Here is a 20,578-nt window from a genome sequence, read left to right as displayed (position 1 = left end):
TGACTCCTCACACAGTTAGCTTCATTAGTGGAAGCCTGTAAGTTCACAGTAACTGTTAGGAAGTTTTACACACGAGGAAGTTGGAGCAGAGCGGTAAGCTTGACAGTCTCGTGCAGATGAGTGAAGCTTTCGCTGACAAACTGCAACTTCCTTGAAAAGGGCCATTAAAGGGTTACAATTACACTTATGGCAACACTTACGCATGTCAGTGTTCAAATGATTAACTGGATTTATCTGGTGGTATACACAAGGGGACATATAGGAGCTTGTTAAACCACAGAAGAATTTAGAGAGTGACGACCAATCCCTCTCAATTCCAGGAACTTTTTTGCGAAGCGTGGAAATAGCAAAGAAGTCTGCACGAGGACCACACACAGTGCAATCCCACACCTCCACTTTGGGTAAAGGGTTTATTTACATGGGCTCTACATGTATCATCCAGCTCAAAAAGAGAAAAACCAAATACATATGAAAACAATTTCTTTCCTGAACTAAAATATTCTTTTGGTTTCTATAAAGTGCATGAATCGCCTCAGAAAAGACAGGGGAACCAACCAGCTCCAGGGTTTACATTCAGCTGACAAGCTCAGCTGTTATAAGGTCTTTTCCCTTCTGCTTTTAAAACATCTAATGTCAGACCAGAACACTCAGTATTAAAGAATGTGTGAATGATGCAAAAATATACTGCAAGGCCAGCATTGCCATGTCATACAGAATGTATTTTATTATGTATTTTAAAGCTTAACCGTGATGTTTTCCAAACCTTAACAATGTACCATTAATGTGTAATGATGCAGTGTAGTGCAAAATTAAGAAGTTGAAAGACGAAAAAAGGAAATTAAAACAGTACTGCTGAGGTTGGATTCAAGCATTAGATTTGGGAGCCAGATGTCTATGCCCCTCTACAGCTTCTACCTGCTTTTGCAGTCCATGTTAGCTGTTGATAACTCTCAAATTACTTTTGTCTGTCTCCATTTCATTTAATTGTTTGACTAAGGTGCTGTGTCACTTATGGTGGGTTCCATTTGTCAGAATATCAGAATATCCAAGTTCCCAGTAAGAAAAAATCAGCTGGAATGTCCCCAAATGTTGGTTTCCAACCTCAAAATCCAATATATCTACCTTGTGCATAAAAGTTGTGATAGATAGCTGCATTAATCACATTTTTATTGTTATTCATATTTTATTGTTATTTGCGTGTGCAAAATAGAGTACGTCATCGTCAACTTGTATTGAAAATAATAGCCAACCCTGTCAGTGAGCACAACATTCAGCAAATCTTACTGGTTGTCTGCCTTCCAACTGGAATACGATCAACTCAAGAGTGATGTCATTCCTATTTCTGAGTTCTGAGGTAAACAAAATGCAGCATTACAGCTGTGGAATGATAAATGGCTACAGGTAGCAGGAGCTGTTTCCAGAAAATGATGGTAAAGGGATAACATTTGATAACATTTGCAGTGGACTCCAGTATGTGATAAACTGGGAAAGGAATGTGCATTTCTGTCACAATAATACCATTATTGACTACAGCTGGTTGTACACTCTGCCCCAGATGAAGGATGAATTGAGCGATATTTTTACCCGTTTGTCTAAAATGGTGCTCTTACATCACTGCTGTGGTCAAAGGTTGTCTTGCATCCTTCATAGTGCTACTGTGCAAAAAAAACCAACTGGTTTGACAGTTATTTTCTGGGAACAATTATAAATTATAGACATGACTCATGGTTGCATAATAACAACCAGAACAAGAACTGAGTGATGCCTCTGCACGTAAGGCATGTTAGCATAAATCCAGGATAGTTTTTCGCTAGATGTAAATACACAACACTGGAGCGTGAAACATGGTGGGTCTTACTGTAGCTGTGACCCGTCTGATATCTTGTTGACTGGTTGGCCTGATACATGCACGGATATAGACAGGATAAATGCAAATACACGTGGCACCCGTATACATTATCTGGGTAATGAACCTCGTGACTGTAAAAGCCTCACAGTGATTTTTTGGATAGCCTCAGAGGAGTGTATTTATAAATGGTAAGCCCACCCAGCCTGACATGCTTCAGATGCTTTGGGTGTTACCAGAACTGGCACTATGAAAGCCAAGCGGCATTTCTAAAGCTATCAGCGTTTAGAGAAAAAGAGCCAGCTTAACAGCAACATTTGGGGTCTTCGACAGTTAAAAACATTGAGTATAATGTATTAGTTGGAGAAATTTGTCATTTAATTCAGATCAGCACTAGTAATGTTTAATTTTCAGTGGAAACAGTCACAGAATTTGAAGGGACTGGGTGTGTCTGCACTGTTGACCGCTGTGAGTACATATCAGGTCACAAGGCCAAGACCTTCCTCTTTAGCATGTCCAGAAAAATAACTGCCCACTCTCCCTGTCGCATGCCCGCTCCTGCTCCCTCTCTCATTTCAAACACAAACACACACATTATCCGGATTTGGCTGCTCAAAGTTTCCACTCTTCTGTCTGCAGTTTCAAATAAAACATCCACTACTTTATTTTTAGTCTAGCAGTAGTTCATAAAAAGACACACAACAGCTTGAGGCTTCATAATTTAAAAAAATATTTTTAAACAGAGCAAACACAAAGTAGAATGCAGTGGTCTGAAAGATCAATGTGTCATCTTAATCCTGTTAGAATGAAAGATGTCAGATTGTATAAAACATCTAACAAATAAGTAAATGTTTGTTGTGCAAAGAGTTTGCTGTGGCTGGTATGTCAGAAACCCTGAGATTATACATGGCAACTTTTTACTCTGGAGACACTGCCATTCTCAAATATGGCCTGTGAGCTACATAAGCTGCACTAACCACGGTTATGTATTGATATCAAACATGACATCAATTAGGCCTAAATGCCAAAAGCGCAGTAAGAATCACAATTTGATTACTGACACTGAAAATGTAAATGAGCACATTAAAACCTGCTAAATGAACTCCACAGGTGGTGCTATAATTAGTGTTCCATGAAGCTTCACTTAAAAGGCTGGGGTAAGAGTCCTCGAGCCAAAGGAAAGCTGTAAAGAAAAACATCTTATGTTTCTTTACTAAAACGTAGCTACAAAAGAAAAAGAGATGATGAAGTATATCATGCAATTGTCAGAGAGCAAAGCAGGAACAGGACAAATTTGACTAATGTTATTGAAAAAGTACGAAACGCTACTGTATGTAAAGATTATTGGTGATGTAGCGTCTAATAAAGCTTTGGCTAAATTCCTAAAGCTTCAACTACAGTCCAGGAAACATCACATCTATGTATAACTGTCCACGCTTAAGGAAAGACATGTCAGTAACATACTGTGTATGGAAACCTTGTGACTTCCTTTTTTCAGTCCAGATGCTCAGTTGTGGAATTTACAGTGTCAGGCTTTAGAGTCAGTAAATTAGATTTGAGGAAACTTACTTTTACAGCATTCTTTCGTTGTACTTTTGAACTTGATTTGAACTCCAACAGCAAGTATTGGTCATAAGTTCAATATAATGCAGGCCATGAACATAAAATAACTGATGGAGTAAGTTAATTCATGATATAACGGTTACCTAACTGGATGATTGATATTGTAGGATTAGAAGAGATCACTGAATGTGGGGTACAAATTCCATTTTCTTCTATAGAGAAGACTTTAAAAATATCTACAAATAAAGAGATGTTGCATTTTATCTTAAGTATTGTCAAGAGTATCTGATGCAAACTTGTACTCCTGTGGATTCCCAAAGAACAGATAAATAATCTAATTCCAGGGAACAGAGAAATTGCAGCTGCAAACATCAATGTTTACTGACATCATGTGAATCAGGGTTTTAAAACAATGTGGGTCTTTGTGGGAAAGTAGTCCTGGTGGGTGAGCTGTTGCCCTGTCTGCCGCTAATTAGAGCCAGGTAATTCACATCCAACCTGAATCTGTCTTATATTTTCTCACCTCGTAATCCTTTTCCTTTACCACTTTAAGTGGTAAAGTCTATTAAGTCTACTGCTGAAACCTTCAGATAACAAAAGTCAGACTGAAAATGGTTGAAAAAGTCAGAAACTGCAGCATTAAACAAAAGGTGCAATGTTCCACATATCCTCACAAAAGTGAGAACTCAGAATAATGTGTCGCAGGATACGGTGTATTGATTTCCTTCACAGGATCAACCTTTCTTTACCATTCTTTTTGTTCACTTCCACACGGCTGCTTTACCTCATATCCTGCCGCACTCTTATCATCTCTCAACATTTTCACCCTTACTTTCCACTTCTTGTCTCCCCCTCCAAAAACACAAGGTCTGTCACACAGCTGTCCTCTGCTCTCTAGTTCCTTCCCTGATCACAACAATTCCTCCAGAGAGCATGTTCGGAAAAGCTCCTACAGCCTCTTCCTGCCCTAAAGCTCATAGAAGCCACTCCTTCAGGATTTCGAGCAGACAGGGGGAGGGAGAAAAATGTTGTAAATCTTCATTGCATAATAGCTGCTTCATTCAAGTGTAATGACTGTGTGGGCAGGCTGAAATGACTGCGCACTGACATGCTGATTTGCTGTAAGGTTTATGCAGAATCATGCACTGTCAGTTTTTGGTGGTATGATATCAATTTGCTAGGTGGGAGAGCACTGGCTAGATTTTCTGGCAGACACAAGGGAGTGTGGATCGGTGAGACAGTTTAACTGTGGATGCAACACATAGCCGCTCTTTGTATGTCGTGGCAGACAGGGGGCACCGGGCTGCTATACTGACTCCTCTGTGCCCACTGCACAATGGGAGCCAGGATTGCAGGAAGTCATGGCTTCTGAACTACACCAAATAAACAGTGCAGAAGGCAGAGGCCTTCTGAAAAGCAAATCACTATGCAACAGTACCCCAGTCTGCAGGCCTTCTAAGAACAAGACAATATGATGTGATTTATTTCCTTTGTGGCTGCTGAGATTGTGTTTCAGAGCCAGTTCGGAGCAGGACTGCTGAGTACACAGACCACTCAGCCCCACTGTCTGCTTCTGAACAGTCATACACTAAGTGAGGCACTGTGAATTGTAAATACATTTGTATGTGTGTGTATCTATAGGGGGAGGTAAATGAAAACAGTGAGCTGGACACTAACAGATCTTTCCAGCTACAAGACAGCTTCCTGCTGTTTATATTCCTGCACACGATGGATTCGATCCAGAAATATTTTATATGAGCACCGTACGGAATCAGCAAAAGTAATTTTTGATTCCCTTTGTTGTTCCATGCATATATGCAGGTTTGATGCAGTTCAATCGATTATTTTTCTGAAAAGCCAAAATTACCCCAAATATGCCATACATTTTAGAATCCTGTTACCAGTTTATGAATTCACTCTACAGTCTGCTCTCTAAAAAGTGATCAAGCATATTAGGTAGGTTTTCCTCATACTCCTGCTAATCTTATCTTAGAATCCTTTGTCGGCAGGGATGGACTGGGACCAAAAAACGGCCCTGGACTCCCCCCCCCCCCCCCCAAATAGGCACATCTTGCCATCTTTCTGTTGACAGACACTAACGTTAGTCTTCTTTGTTGGCTTTTAGGTCTATGGAATAACGATTGTCCTATAAGCGCCACCTAGCGCCACCTGTTGGTAGTTGATAAACTGAATGTTTTTGTTACTGAACAGGGCCAACGGCCGTAGACTGGACTGCTGTTCTGGACATTTCCAGAACGTACAGATTATCAGTCCGCCCCTGTTTGTCAGTAACTGGCATTGCCCCCTGCTAGCAGCACTTTAAACTACAGTGTTGGGATCATTAATCTACTTCAGTCAAAACTGTTTTATATCTCTAGCTAGAAAGAAGATACAATACACAAATTCTACAATAATATCATAACATCCGATTGTTGCTGAATACTTCTACATTCGTTCTAAATGGCTGAAAATTACCGTTTACATATGTATTAATCCCCTTGGCTATGAATCTTAATTAAGATTCGGTGCTGCTAGTTAGCTTTAGCAGTCACATGAGTTGTTCAATTAGGTCACCTCTCTGGGATCGAAGTGTCATATGATCTCAACTTTGTTTTGAAAGGTCCCAGAATCTGCAACATCATCAAACAAGCAGCACAATGAAGACCAAGTATCACTTCAAACTAGTCATGGATGATGGATGATACTAAATGCAAGCATATTCTTGAGAAAATTGAGACTGTAACAGAGGTTCACCCACATACTGCTAAAGCAAAACACACGTGGTTTTGTGGAAAAGACTTAAATCATTTCAAATGGTCTCATCAAAGCCCTGAATTAAATTCAGTTAGAAAATCTGCTGTCTCACTTGAAGATTAACAAAACCCATCCAACTAGTGGTTAGATTGTCCACATCTATAGAGGCTAACACCAAGGGACTTACAGTTGAAATCGGCAGGGGGCTGGGCACCTTCAAAGTGGCTGGCATGATGCGTTGATCAAATAATGCAAATACAAATTCCCTGAATACCATTTGAATTCCAGGATTTACTGCAACAAACCACATTAAATGTCAGTCAGGATGAACACTGCTGCATATTATCAAGCAATGGCCTCATTTGACAATATACGAGTAATATTTATGAACAATACTAAAAAAGCTGAATGATGGCTGTGCTTGGTCATATGCAGCTGTCTCGGGTAGAGTTTGATGATATTTTCGAATAAGCAAATTCTCATCATGACAGCAGCTTGGGCCAGTATCAATTATGTAGGCATCTAATGTCCATGCTGGGTAACTGAGAGGACGAGAAGGTATGAGGCTGTAAAACACTAAAGCCTTTGGCTCCTCACGCAGGTTGGGAGCAACTATGTAGTGTGGTACAATGCCGCGGATGGTCGCCTGTAACACTGCATGAACAAAACTGCGTTCAACAACAGCAGCTTGTCTTAATAACATGAGAATTGGTAGCATTTGCACAGACAGTTCAAAGCAGAACAAAGAGAAATAAAAAGAGATATTAGAAATTCTTCAGTTTAAGTTTGGGGCTTTGAGGGTGTAATAAAAAAATGTCATAAAGCAGGTCATCTGAAAGAAAAATGAAGAAAGCCTTAGGTCACGTTTTTCTGCACAATTCTGCTGCAACATCGGTGCGGGTCTCCTTTATTTCCCGATACTGACTTCTGGACCCAATGTAACAGGTCTGACCTTTCTTTTGACTTCACTTTTGCTGACTTTAGCTCCTCCCATTAAGGTTGATTGTGCATTCCCAGCTGCTGCACCCCGTCTTTTCTGCAAACATAAGATGAGACTATGGTTACCACAGATCCACCAGAGCCATGAAAGGGGCTAACTCAAGGCACATGCCACGTGGCACATACACCTGACATAGAATCATGTGCATGTACACATCCTAAAATAGCAACATAATTACAGTGAGGATGGACTTTAAAAAGAGCCAATATTATAATTGGAGTTGGGGATTTGAAAGAGGCTGAAAAAGTAACCGCCTGGAATTCTGTTGAGACATTTTTACAGATCAGCTCTCTGTGTGGTGCCCATATTGGGAACCACATGCCCACTCCATTTATTATGTTTTGGCACCTGTAGTGAAAGCGTGCCATGTTTGTGACACACAGTTTGATTGTGATCCCATGGTACATTGCTATAAAAAGGTGGGAAAGGCTAAATCTCGTCCAGCAAAATTAAGATCTCCCAGTTCATCAAATTTATGAGTGTAAAGCTGCCAGAGAAGAATTTCACTGAAGTTCGCTGAGCGCATTGACAATAGCTGCATTCTACTTCAGTCCAAATTTAGGACAAGGGGAACAATTTGAAAGCTTGTAAGAAGCTGTCAACCAGATGCCTCTGGCATTTCAGAGGGTGAGGGAGAGCAGAGGTTGGAAAATGCCTCTGAACAAAAAAGCCATGGTTTTAAATGTCTTTCTCCGCCTTGTAGTGGTGAATCTGATTCTTCCTTGGCCTTTCGTTTGGCATGAGTGAGCTATAAGAAAAGAATTCAGGGTCAGTACGCATTTAAGATTATAACATGCTTAAACTGAAAAAACACCATTGATGCTCACACTCACCCATAGGGTCGATTAGAGTCACCAGTAAATGCATGTGTTCTGGCGGTGGGAGGAAGCCGGAGTACCCAGAGAGAACACTTGCATATACAGAGAGAACATGCAAATTCGAACCAGAAACACTCTTTAAGAACAATCTTCTGAGTATAATTAAAACTAGCAGCAGGTTTTCACTGCATGATCCTCCCAACATGACTACATGCTTTTAAATCCCCCCCATATCTTACATGAAGCACTCTGACTTTTAGCAGTATTCAAAGAAAATGCACAACCAGGGAATGGTGTGGTCACAGCTGTGTATATGCTGAGTGCATGTCTACTCTAGAGCTTATGTCATTACACACCACACATGCTTGCAAGCTCAAATCAAAGTAAGTCTGAAGCATCTTTTTTCTCAACTAATTAGAAACTGAATGCATATAAGCTGTTTGGAACATCGTTTTGAAGCCGGTCAAATGGTGTATTTCCTGTTTTTTCTGTCTTTATAGGTTTTTGTATATATAAAACATTTGCAAAGCCAAAAAAATCTCAAAGGGAATTATTCTCCTCCAAAGATTAACTACTTCCGAACTGCCTGTAGTGCCTAGTTCGGAGTTGAGACTTTTCTTCTTTTACCTAATGTCATTTCAATTAAATACATTTTGTATAATGTCTGCCTTGCTGATACTCTGAAGAAATCTGATGATTTCAGGCGAGGAATGAACAGTTACCTTGCATTCCTCCATTCTGGACCAATCAGAGTCAAAGGTGATAAGAGTTGCTGCAGCGATGTACAGTATGAGGAATACAATGTGTTATATATATGCTTAAGCACATAAATCCTCTTCTAGTAGACAGCCAGAAAAGATTATCAACATATAGGTGCATATAATATGAGCTCTTTAAAAATTCACACAAAAGTTATGCACTCTCCGGTGCACCTGTTTCAGCTGTCAAACTCTGCCTGCAGTGGGTTCAAATTTATGTTGAAACTGCATTTAATATACACTAGTATATATTAGGTTTTTGTCCATAGTTTTTAAAAGAAAGCATTACCAAAACCTTTGTATGAACATTTATGTCACAGAAAAAACAGAGTTGTGATGTTAGTTTCAATTGCAGTAAGCTTCTTCTGTGAAAGTCAACTGTGTGTTTGATACAGAGTCAGAGCCCAGGAGACCCAGTTCATTTTTCTCAGCTGTGCACATCAACACTGAGAGGCACCTCTTTGCGGAGAGGACACAGGATTCAACCAGTTATGAAAAGGCCACAAATAGAACTGTAGTAAGTGGAAGATCTTAAAAGTGACTGAAGGAAACGATGTGGAGGAATACAGAAATAAAAGGCAGCTCTGAATTTAAGATGCAGCCAGGAACTTCCTCAATTCCTTTCTGTGTTTTTTTGTCCTCTTGGCTCTGATGCATCATGCTGTTTGCACACCAGCTGGCCACATGCTTAACATCTCACACTCTCACTCCTATGTGACACCAGCGTGAGAAATGCCGAGTCCTTTGTCACTCATTAAAGCACAAGATACTCCTCTGACCATTAGTTCCCTGATTGTGAGTCACTCTAGTCATCTGAGATTTCAAACATTTATATTTCCTTTCTATCATGCCTACATGACAAGCGTGAGTTGCTTTTTTCCTAATTTGGGGAGGTGATGTGAGTGTTCGAGTAAAACACATGCCAAGGGTGAATAACTCAACTCCTGAGTCAGCACGGAAATATTAGGCCTCTTTCCCCTTTTTTACAAACATCCAGCTAAAAACAACTAGAATTACATCCACTTGTCCGATTGTTGCTTTAAAGCACACTCTTTAACCCAGTTTATAGATACAAGAACTGTGTTAAAGGTTGCACATCAGCAAAGGTGTTAATTAAAAGCATCATTCCGCCTCTGTGTGCAGTTGAGACAGACTGCAGCCAGAAGATGGAGATGACTCATGTTTTCCAATACAGCTAGAGATTCAAAACATGAAGCACCTATTACAGCGGTCCTCATTGCTTTCCAAGTTAGAAGCACACTTCTTTGTGGCTGAGGTGCTGTCCTGCTGAAAATGAAGAGACAAAAAGCTTCACAGAAAGAGATTTCCTACACTGATTTTGTGAATAATTTGGGCTAGTTGGTACAAACTGAGTGCCCTAAACTGTACCATGTATAGATATGCACAGAACCACAAGCATCTTCATGTTTTATGACAACATGACAGGCAGAGAGTCTGCTTAGTGTTTTCTCTGCGAGCCTCCCCTCTCTGTCCTGTCCTGTCCTGTCATGCCCTGTTCTGCCCTGTCCTGCCCTGTCCTGCCCTGGCATACTCTCTCCTCCGCTCTGCTGCACGCCACAGTGTGGCTTCAGTGGAATGTGATGACAATGGACTGGACAAAGCTCTGCATTCATGGCCTCACGTCCTACTCTGGAAGTCTGCGTCTGGGAGCCTTGATCACAGAGTGGGGGATGGCCAAAGTCCATCCACCCCTAGCCTGTCCTGTCAGACGTGCATTGCGCTCCCCTGCACCAACACATCAGCTACACACTTAAATTCATGTTGCAAATAAAATTGATGCTCCTCTTTTAAATCCAGGAACAAATAGTGATCTTAAAATTCAAAAGAATCTGAGATGTTGCTAGTTACCTGAAAGGATGAGTTGAAAGTTTTGAAGAAGTAGAATTTGATTTAAATACTAGCAGCCCCGCATCCAAATACTGAATGGCTGCGTGGAACATTTAGGAAAGTGTGTTGTTACCATATGTGACAACATCAATTGATCTCTACGTCCTCTGCCTGAGTATCTAATACAACATTCATTTGTCTGCTTTGTGCAGGTAATATAATGGAGCCCGCACACACAAAACTTACAGACATTCAAATACAAACACCAAAGTTAGTTGCCAAGCAACACCACACAAACATGCACATGGCATGCAAGTATCTTAATGGCTTCATACAGCTTCAGGAACTATATATACTTATATATGTACACACACACATGGATTTAGCTCTATTTGAAAAACTCATCTGCTGATACTCAATATATCCCATTCCTCTGTATGACACAGCTCCATTGTTCTAAAGAGACTATTAAAAGCACATCAGTAAGATATACTGTTGGGTGAGTGGGTGACATGTTTCTTCATTACCACAAACACTGGCACTGTACTTTGTTTTGAGGCATCACAACACACAGGTAATCCACTACATGGGTCTGAGAATTAAACTATTTGTCATTATTCTACTTATTATTAATTAAAAAGAAAGTTTTTAAGCCACACTCAGTAAAGATTTATGTCTTGTCTGGAAGTGGCAAAGTGTTCATAAAAAGTTAAATAAAACTTTGAATTGCTTCCTATCATTACACCTATGTAACAGCTAAGTACATTACTGTGGATTTAAACAACGTTCACAGAGGAGCATCACAGCAGTTGGGCTAATGGATGGTAGAAAAAGGGCATGGATTAAGGTATCTGCAAGTCAAAAACTAGATTTAGAATTATGAATCAGCAATCAAGATGATTACTAGGGGATGAGTGGACTCATCTGCAGATACATATATGATACAAGACTCATCTTTTAAGAATTCAACAATGGACATGTGATGAACATGGGCAAAATTTAAATGCAGATTATACATGACAAAGGCACAACTAAAATATTTATAAAGAGAACGTTCAAGCCTAAAGATTGCAGCGTTATATTTAACAATAATGGTATATTAACCTGGAATTCTTTTGCAAACAACAGAATACCATCTAACTGGCATGTAGAAAGTTTGATTTCAGTTAAAGCAGATTATATAAACCCATAAGATCCTTGGTACCAAAGAAAGCCGTTCTGGTGAACTGGAGGACCCCCAGTCTAGAAGTATGATGAGGCGAGGTATATCATGGCAACAAGAACAAATAGCAGCCATGAGCGGACAACTGCTGATGACCCAAGGTGAGTCCAGGAGGCTCCTGTGATTTTTCCATCTGGATGCTCCATCAGCTCAGCGGGGGATCTCTAATACTGTCATTAGATTTAACGGTTCATTTCCTCCCTCCTCACTGATAACTAATTTATAATTCATGAGAGGAAACTGATGCCGTCATAATAATGGCCTCTATAGTCAAACACTGATCAAACAAGAGCTGGAAGTCTGGTTTGTCAGTTTAACTGTATGCCTATAAGAGCAAGCAAAGCCTGTCGGGAGTGCTGATAATCATTCAAAAAGAGGAAGATGTGGTCTGACCAGAGCGCTGGACTGACACTGTAACTATGACAAAGTACAGCAACTCCTGGAGTAGTTCTCTACTGTTACAGACAGCACAGCAGAAGCTTTAAATAGGAGGAGAAGCTGGTCTGACCATAATTCGTATATTAAGAAACCACCACTCTGTTGTTAACAGTATCATGTAACTTAGTTACGTATGCTGATTTGGCACTACGTAGTGGAGATGACAGGACAAAGAGGAAACTGCCTGAGATTTGATGGAGAAGGCCTGAACTGTTCATTAAAAAAAGCGATTTTGAAGATATTATATGTTTAAATGTGAGGCACACTGCATGTATGTAGTATTTATGTTAGCAAAAATAGAATGTGAACTTTAATATCTATATGCCCAAGGAAAAGAAACATCTACTGAATGAAACCCAAATCATCATCATGTAAGATTGGAGTTATTTTATTTAGTCTCTCCCATCCAATCATGAACATTCAGTGCAGTGTCTCATCCAAGCCAAAATTAGTTAACTCCACAAGCCCAGCATGCCTTCCAAACCGCATGACTAGAATTACTGAAATTATAATACTTTCATTTTATGTTTTCATTTAAAAAAAACCACAAAAGGAAATCATCTCTTAGATGGAGTGACTTTCAGGCCAACATTCAATTTAAAAACTCTTTTTCAGGAGTTGTAATTCCTCTGGACACTGCAGTCTTCCCATCAGTGTCACTGTGCTCTAAGTGGAGTGGACAGTCTGCTTGCTCCCTCAGACATCTGTACCATGCAGTAATTCACAACAAACTGTCAGGAGCCAGAAAGCTTGGAGTATATATAGGCTCCTGCAATGTTCCGAGGACTTTGGAGAAAACAAGAGGGAAGCACTTCTCCAGCGGACACTGGTGGCTCTATCCAGCAGAGGAGACAGCTGTTTTTTATGCTTTTCTGGGGCTTATTTATAGTGGCTGAGGTCAGGGAAGCAGTGGCATGTGGGGAGGCCGTCTGCAACGTAGCCATGTTAAGTGATGCTACGGGCCACACGGGTGTCATTCTCATTCTATATCCAAACCTCCATTTTCATGACAATAGTAGCTTGATCATGAGCTGCAAAAAAGGGTGCCATTTTCAAACTGCTGCTAAGACCTTAACTGTTAAACACTGGATACAGAGGACACACACAGTGAGCCCTCAGGCTAACACACAACCATTATGGTGTCTTGTTTTTTTTAGCATTTTAGATGTTTAGTTTGCAAGATTTTACTGTCTGTGTGAGTTTATGTCAGATAAGATGAGTCATTGTCCTCAAGGATTGTCTTTCACAGTGGGGCTGTGAGTTCTTGATAAAGGCTCACAGTGTCCTGTTCATGTTGTGGAGTATGTATATATATATATTTATATATATATATATATATATATATATATATATATATATACATATATTCACACATACATACATACATACATATACACAGTTCGGTGATAAAGAACAACCAACTGAGTAACTCCTGACAACAGCTTTGCATGCCTCTGTCGTGGAAACTAGGATATCATCTGTCCAGCCCTACCCCCTCAGAACTGATTAGTGTAAATGATCCTCGTTTGCAGTGGTACGTAACACAACACAGATTATTATTCTGTGCTACAGGGGTTTCTGTACACTCGTCCTATGACATGAATCTTTAAACGGGTGACTGTAATCCATACAGACAGCCTGGTTCTCAGGGTGACAGTGAGCTACCTGATGCGATTTAGAGACCAAATAAACTCCAGTGCTTCACAGACAAAGCTCAGATTTCTTACCTTTTAAGAAGGAATTTCTAACATAAATTGCATGACTAAAATTGAAATTTAAACACAAAATTATATTTCAAATTCATGCTTCACTGAGGGATGTTTTAGGACATCTATTGAGGAAAACAATGACAAGGAAAGCAGTCTTATGTTTGGTGAACTTATCAACAAATTTAAAGGACCGACAAAACAGAATTTAAATCATTTTAGTTTCTACAAATAAGCTTAACAAAATGTGCAGCCGTAAAAATGTATCAATAAATGCATATGTAAGAAAAAACACTTACAAGCACAAACATCTTATCCATAATGCAGTGACATTTTGGAATGCAAATGTTTCAACAGTACAACAAAAAAAGCACCTGGTCGTCATTAATCTGAAAATCATTGGCACGGTGTTGCAGTAACCAATAGCAACTGCTTCTGTGTCAACAGAAATCTTGGACAGCTCATGCAGTCCAGGACAGTGCAACACCATTGGCTGGCTGAATGAATGACTTGCAAACTTGTTTATCTATTATGCATGTCAGTCCACCTTTACTGTGTTCTTGAGCTCATTCTCAGGTAAACACAGCTGAGAGGTAGCCAGGCACAAGGAACTTAAACAAAGGACAAGCTCTCAGTGTGGTAAGCCATTTCTTTGTGTTAATATGGCTTTGATTATTTTGCATACTCTTAATATTAGTGTGCTTAATCAACCTAGAAGTCTGAACTTAAACTCCTGATCCACTTACCTAAATGTAAAAATAGAATAGCATATCTGCTTATAATCATATTTTATCATATTTTGCTTATAAAGGCTGCTGTAAATATTGAAACTGGATTAAAATGTTTCTTTTTTTCATTTGGACTAAAGTAAGCATTGGGACTCTGAGGAAAATCAAACAATGGAGCTGATTGGATCCACTCTGACAACCACTTATGCTCGGCCAAAAACCAGTCACTTCCTTCCTGCCATTTCCACTATGGCATCCAGTTATCGCAACACCCAGCCAGCCATGGCCATGAATCCCAGTGCCAACATGTGGAGAACCAACAGCTATTACAAGAGCAGCAGCACTGTCCCATCCCCCTCTTCCATACAACGAGACAATTTCGAACTGGTTCGAGCCAAGACCACATTCTACCCCTCCAACAGGAGTGCACTGACCACCCGATATACCCCTGACGACTGGTACAAGTCCAATCACAATAACTACCGAGAGTCTGAGTCTTCCCGGAAAAGTGCAGAGCGACTGAGGAAAGACACCATCAGGTTGATGCAGGATAAGGAGCAGCTCACCCGACGAACTCAAGAGCATACTAGCAAAAACATTGCTGAGAGGGTCAACGACATCGTCTTCTGGAAGTCTGAGCTGAGCCATGAAATTGACAACATGGTAACCGAAATATCGGCTCTTAGTGAGGTTAAGAGGAGGCTGGAGAGGGCCTTGGCCGAGACTGAGGGGCCCCTTCAGGTGAGGAAGAATATGTAATGAGTAGGTTCAAAGTGTTTGCTTTCTTGAGGTATAGGGTTAAGGATTTTGCAGGAAATAGTCACAGTCATCGTTCACAGTTCTCCACTTTCTCCACTTTCTCCACTGAATGCACTAATGCACACATACTTTAATGTCAAGTGTCAGAGTTCTATGGTTCCCTATTTGGTTATTGGAACATTATCTGTTTAGAATGCATTAGAGCTTTTTCTGGGTCAAACTCTTTATTAAGTCACCTTAGTATCCTGCTGGAGCACCAGTGGTCATTGGTGTCACCCAGGGTGCATCAACTTGATCTGGCTGAAGATCTGATGACATGAACACCTTGCTGGCCTAATATCATGTGGCAGGAAGCTTTCTTAGAGGCTTCTCCAGGCAACTGAAACTGGAGTATGCCCCAACACATTTCAGCATAAATGCAAACAGGGATGTAAAGTATACTTTACACAGTATACATAGTAAACTTTTATACGACCTCCAAGAATGCTGAATATTGAGCATGATGAATTCTGAGTGACTCCTAATTAAACACAATCATCTTAACTAGTCTGAGTCACTATTATTTTATCAATAGGTGTCCCAAGAGTGTTTGTACCACAGAGAGAAGCGGATGTCCATCGATTTGGTACATGATGATGTAGAAAAAGACCTAATAAAGGTAAATGTACTGCTGGAGTGAAAGTTTTACTTCTCATGCCAACCTGACTGCAGAAATCTGAGTTATTACATGCTTTCTTCATGTGCTAAAACAAGGAGGTAGAAGTTATAAAGTCATGTCAGGAGAGGATGAGGCGGCATCTGGACAAAGCCATCGCACAGCTGGCGTAAGTCTTGAAAATTGAGTACGGATTTCTAAATACAATATTCTATCAAATGACTGTGTTGAAAAGTGTATTTATCTTTTCTTTGGGGGGGGTTCTTAGGTCAAACCGAGCAGCCCAGCATGAGTTGGAAAAAGACATCAGTGACAAAGTGACAGCGCAGAGGATAGATGACAGGTGTCACCATTTGAGGAATACATCAGATGGTATCAGCTACTACAGAGGGATTGACAGAATAGACCATTCGTGAGTATAAGTTTAAGTAGTAACTGTTTAATCGGATTAAATCACACAGCTGCTAGCAAATTTTTTGCATTTGTTGAAAGTAAGTTGAAACGCTATTTAGGGGCATTTAGACATTAGAGTTGAGTCATCAAACTCACATTATGGGAGGTAAAATTGTAAAGAGGTGTACAGATTTATCTTCATTAAATATGACATTACATAAGGTATTAAACTGATATGCAATATCAAGCAAGACAAATCTTATTAACTACCTTTGTGATATGATGAGATGGCAAAATCTGATTTGAGGATAATTTGGGATGCCTCATAGAAGGAGCAAATGGAGGATTTTGATAGGAGAGCATTTCAATCAGAGGGGTGAAAATAAGAGCTATACCTGGAAGTTTAGACAGATGTCAAAGTGATAGAACAAATGGCTAGACAATGTCATTTGGTCAGAATAGCTAGAAATTATCTTTAAAAATCCTCTTCGTATTCTGCCTGATCCAAAACAGAAGGACTGTGTTAACATGCTGTACCTTAAGGTAATTCTATTCCCTCTTGTTAGCGTCTCTCTACCGGACTCGTGGTCCAAGTTCACAGATGACAACATCCTGCTCTCACAGAGCGAAAGAGCTGCCTCCCACAAGCTAAGGGACGAGATAGAAATCTTGCTGAACTCCACATCCAACGAGATGTGGAACCAGTTTAACAATGCCAATGTTGCCTTCACCAACCGCATATCAGAAACCGCTGATGCCAAGAACAGCCTACAGGCACACCTGGCTAAGGTTAGCTTCTTTTTTATAAGTCTTACCATGGTGGTGTAGCAAAAACTGTCGTTATGCTATCCTGACCTGTGATGTCATGAACTGCAATCCTTGTTTAACTTTAGGCTATTCTTTATTTTCAGATTTTGCCCCGGTCATTTATCAATGAAAGATGGATTATCTTGAAATAATAGTTTCAAAGAGATAATCACATGGATCTCTGTTACTATAAAAAAACAAATTCATTCACCCAATTTCAGTCTCTGGTTAACTAAATTTGCCACTTATTAGGAGGAGGTCATGGGTTTGCAGTGTTATATTTCCTTTCATCAAAACAGCATCTATGCTGTACTGAGCATCATCTGCGAAAATAGTGAGCAGAATGTGGGATGTAGAATCTCTACCATCTGCTATATGGCCTGTATGTAGTCTTGGTTTAAATACATGTTTTCTGAAAAACAGCTATATCAGGAGAAAGTAATGATAATAGAGTGTCCATTGATTGCACTATTTTTTACCCTAGATCCCGTTGTTCTCTCTTAATCAACAAGATTTACAGTCCGAGGCATCCATTTTGTGAATTGAACACTGGCAGCAGCATTGATATGAGACACAACGTCCTTAATAAACCTACGTCCCTGTCAGCTGTAAGAAGTAGTGTTTAACTGGAATCAAATTACATCAAAAGGGTTTGGGCAGAGGAAGCCACTGAGCAGCACAGTGTTCATGATCTGCAATCTGCTGTGTACCACTTCTTACTTCTAAAAAGATCTTCACCTTTCTTTACATCTTTTAAGCTGTTCCTGTTGTCGGGATCTATAGTACCATAGTTAACAAGTTATTTGCATGAATGAGACGGACAGCTGTTGGATTTAGAAATTGCTTACTTAAATACATTTATTTATTCATTTATTTGCCTTTTCAACAAGACTCTGCAGGAGATGTTCCAAACTGAGATGCTGATTGAGTCACTGAAAAAAGCCATCAGAGACAAGGATTGCCCACTGAAAGTGGCCCAGACTCGGCTGGAGGAGCGGACTCGGCGGCCGAACGTAGAGCTCTGTAGGGACAACCCTTACCACAGGTAGTTGGTCGACCCAGTCTCCGCTCTGATTACTTTAACAGCTCAAATGGAGGGCAACTGGACTTTTTTTTTCCTGGTTCTTGAAAATGTTTTACTTTTTATCTGAGAGGTTTTCTAAATTGCAGAGTTACTGAAGTCTGTTATTGACCCACCTGTCAATGAAGTTAGTTATGTGAGGATGTCAAAGAGACTTGCAGAGACAACACAGACCCTTTACCAACAGCATACAACTCAGCTTCATTCTAAGGGATTTTCCCACCAAACTGGTTCCACTGCTGTTTCAGAGCCAGTGCTTAACTTCAAACCAGTTCTTTCGGATTTGACTACCAATATCAGTATTATTCAGCGACAGAAATGTACAGTAGATGAAAATCAAATGAAAATACAAAGCGGCATACCAGTCCATAACCCTGAACAGTATGAGGTAGGCAAAATAAATTCTGATTAACGGATAATACTCCCAGAAGGGGCATGAAGTCATGTATTCAGACAACTACCACCGCAAATACACATGCTGATGTGAGACTGTGATACTATAATAAAACAGGTGTCCATAAATATATATTTATAATATATAATCAGTTTGAATGCAAGAGGCTGGACTCTGGCAAAAGTGGTTAGGAATACAATCTTTGATGAAAAACTATTTCCAGGTACAATTCTATGCACTTGCTTGTGGACAAGACTAGAATTTCCAAACGGAATAACTGTTATTTAAATTGTATGTTAAGCAAAAACTGTTTCACCTGCTCAGAAACCTACCTTACACTTACCCAGCGAATCATAAGTTCTTTACATTTTCAGCAGAGTGAAAGAAATCAGCAGTAAGCCGCTTCTCTTTGTCTTTGATTGTTCAGACTTGTGAGTGAGGTAAGGGAGATTGAGGATACCATCCACAAACTGCAGGAGAGGCTGATGGAGGCGGAGAACACTCTGCAGACTCTGGTCAAGACCAAAGTTACCCTGGAACATGACCTGTCCATCAAAGCCAACTCTCTCTTCTTGGACCAGGAGAGGTGCATGAGCATGCGCAAGAGTTTCCCCAGCATGCCCCGTCTGGTGGGCTACACCTAAACCAAAACCTTTGAAAATAAAGCATCGGAAGACCATTTAGGATTAAAATCTTTCATAAAAGAAGTTCAATTTGATTTATAGTGAATTTTAATTTGACCAGTGGGCTTATTTGGGGAGGATATGTGACAAATAACGACAAGAGATTGAGCTAGAACAGGAATTGATGAAAAATGATTTGCACTTGTATGGCTGTTTGATTTTTTTCCAATCCATACCTCTTCTCAGTAATCAATGCCATGGTCTTTATTTAGCATCAAATGAGTCTTTTCCACTGGAATTTGTGACTACTGTGATGATCAGGTCTTTGACATTGAAACTGTTCCTTCTGATATTACATTTTCTATCTGGAGGAACAACGTGGCAGCATTTGGCCTTCCAACAAGACATTCTGGAGCGACCAAGAACACATTCAAGTCCTGAATCAAGAATCTGTGGAGGGATATTAAGATAAGAGTAATGGAGAAGAAGGCTTCTGACCTCAAAGAGAAGAGTTTCAAAAATGACGCTGGCAATTATAGGAATTGGAGTTTTTCTATGATATTTCTATGCATTTTCCAGACTAAAGAAACCTATTGGTCAAATAAATATTCACTCACAATCTAAGTTTGGCTGGATAATGATTTATAATGCTTTGGGGTGATTTAGCAGTTGGTGTAGATAAACTGGATGAAAATACTTAGCTTTATAACATGTAAAAACTGATTATAAAGAATGGTTTATCTTACTGTAGAGTACTGTACTTGTAATAGATTTACAGCATCTATATAAGCAAATAAAGCTGTTGTGATGTTGCTTAAGAGTCAGGTGTGATGGAAATTAATCAGTCATAATTTGAAATGTACTTGTGCTGTCATGTATTGGCCAATTAAAAGAGACAAACTTAAGTGTACTGGCTGCGGACCTGCTGAGGAAGAGGCTGTTCCAGTAGTTACTGGGTTACATTCATAAGTTCCCTCCTAAGATGAATGAGTATTCACCTTCAACTGACTTCGGTGAGGAAATATCCTCATATGACTTCTCAGAGGTCCTAACTTTGTCTCTTTTACTGTAGGTAAATGTCTTTTATTCCCATGTAACCATTGCTAATATGTTTGACACTGGACCACTGTATATTAAAAGCCTTGTTAGTCATAAAAGCTTCACAGCTCTTTTCAATTTCTTACC

At 39.9% G+C, this 20,578-nt stretch overlaps 2 protein-coding genes across 2 annotated transcripts in view; both read left to right on the top strand.

Moving 5' to 3' along the window:
* The window catches only part of cdc42ep4b (CDC42 effector protein (Rho GTPase binding) 4b), a 319,915-nt gene that overhangs the window by 25,394 nt on the left and 273,943 nt on the right, over nucleotides 1-20,578 (top strand). The gene's annotated exons all lie outside the window — the stretch shown is intronic.
* Nucleotides 14,846-20,526, top strand: tekt3 (tektin 3). Its single transcript, XM_072373361.1, has 7 exons — nucleotides 14,846-15,422; nucleotides 16,015-16,098; nucleotides 16,194-16,264; nucleotides 16,364-16,507; nucleotides 17,055-17,277; nucleotides 18,186-18,340; nucleotides 19,198-20,526. The coding sequence occupies exons 1-7, from the start codon at nucleotides 14,853-14,855 to the stop codon at nucleotides 19,412-19,414; spliced, it is 1,464 nt and encodes a 487-aa protein (XP_072229462.1). The 5' UTR covers nucleotides 14,846-14,852; the 3' UTR covers nucleotides 19,415-20,526.

The sequence above is a fragment of the Leuresthes tenuis genome, unplaced genomic scaffold, assembly GCF_036924035.1.
Source record: "Leuresthes tenuis unplaced genomic scaffold, fLeuTen1.0.hap1 SCAF_20, whole genome shotgun sequence".
Classification (NCBI taxonomy): Eukaryota; Metazoa; Chordata; class Actinopteri; order Atheriniformes; family Atherinopsidae; genus Leuresthes; species Leuresthes tenuis.
Note: the sequence above shows the minus strand (reverse complement) of the source record. Positions and strands in the feature narration are given on the sequence as shown.

Excerpts from the sequence above, each read along its gene's own strand:
- tekt3 (XM_072373361.1), top strand. The coding sequence starts at position 14,853 with ATGGAGCTGATTGGATCCACTCTGACAACCACTTATGCTCGGCCAAAA. Across the intron at positions 16,265-16,363 it reads AAAGCCATCGCACAGCTGGC|GTCAAACCGAGCAGCCCAGC; the intron begins GTAAGTCTTGAA and ends GGGGGTTCTTAG. Across the intron at positions 18,341-19,197 it reads AGGGACAACCCTTACCACAG|ACTTGTGAGTGAGGTAAGGG; the intron begins GTAGTTGGTCGA and ends TTGATTGTTCAG.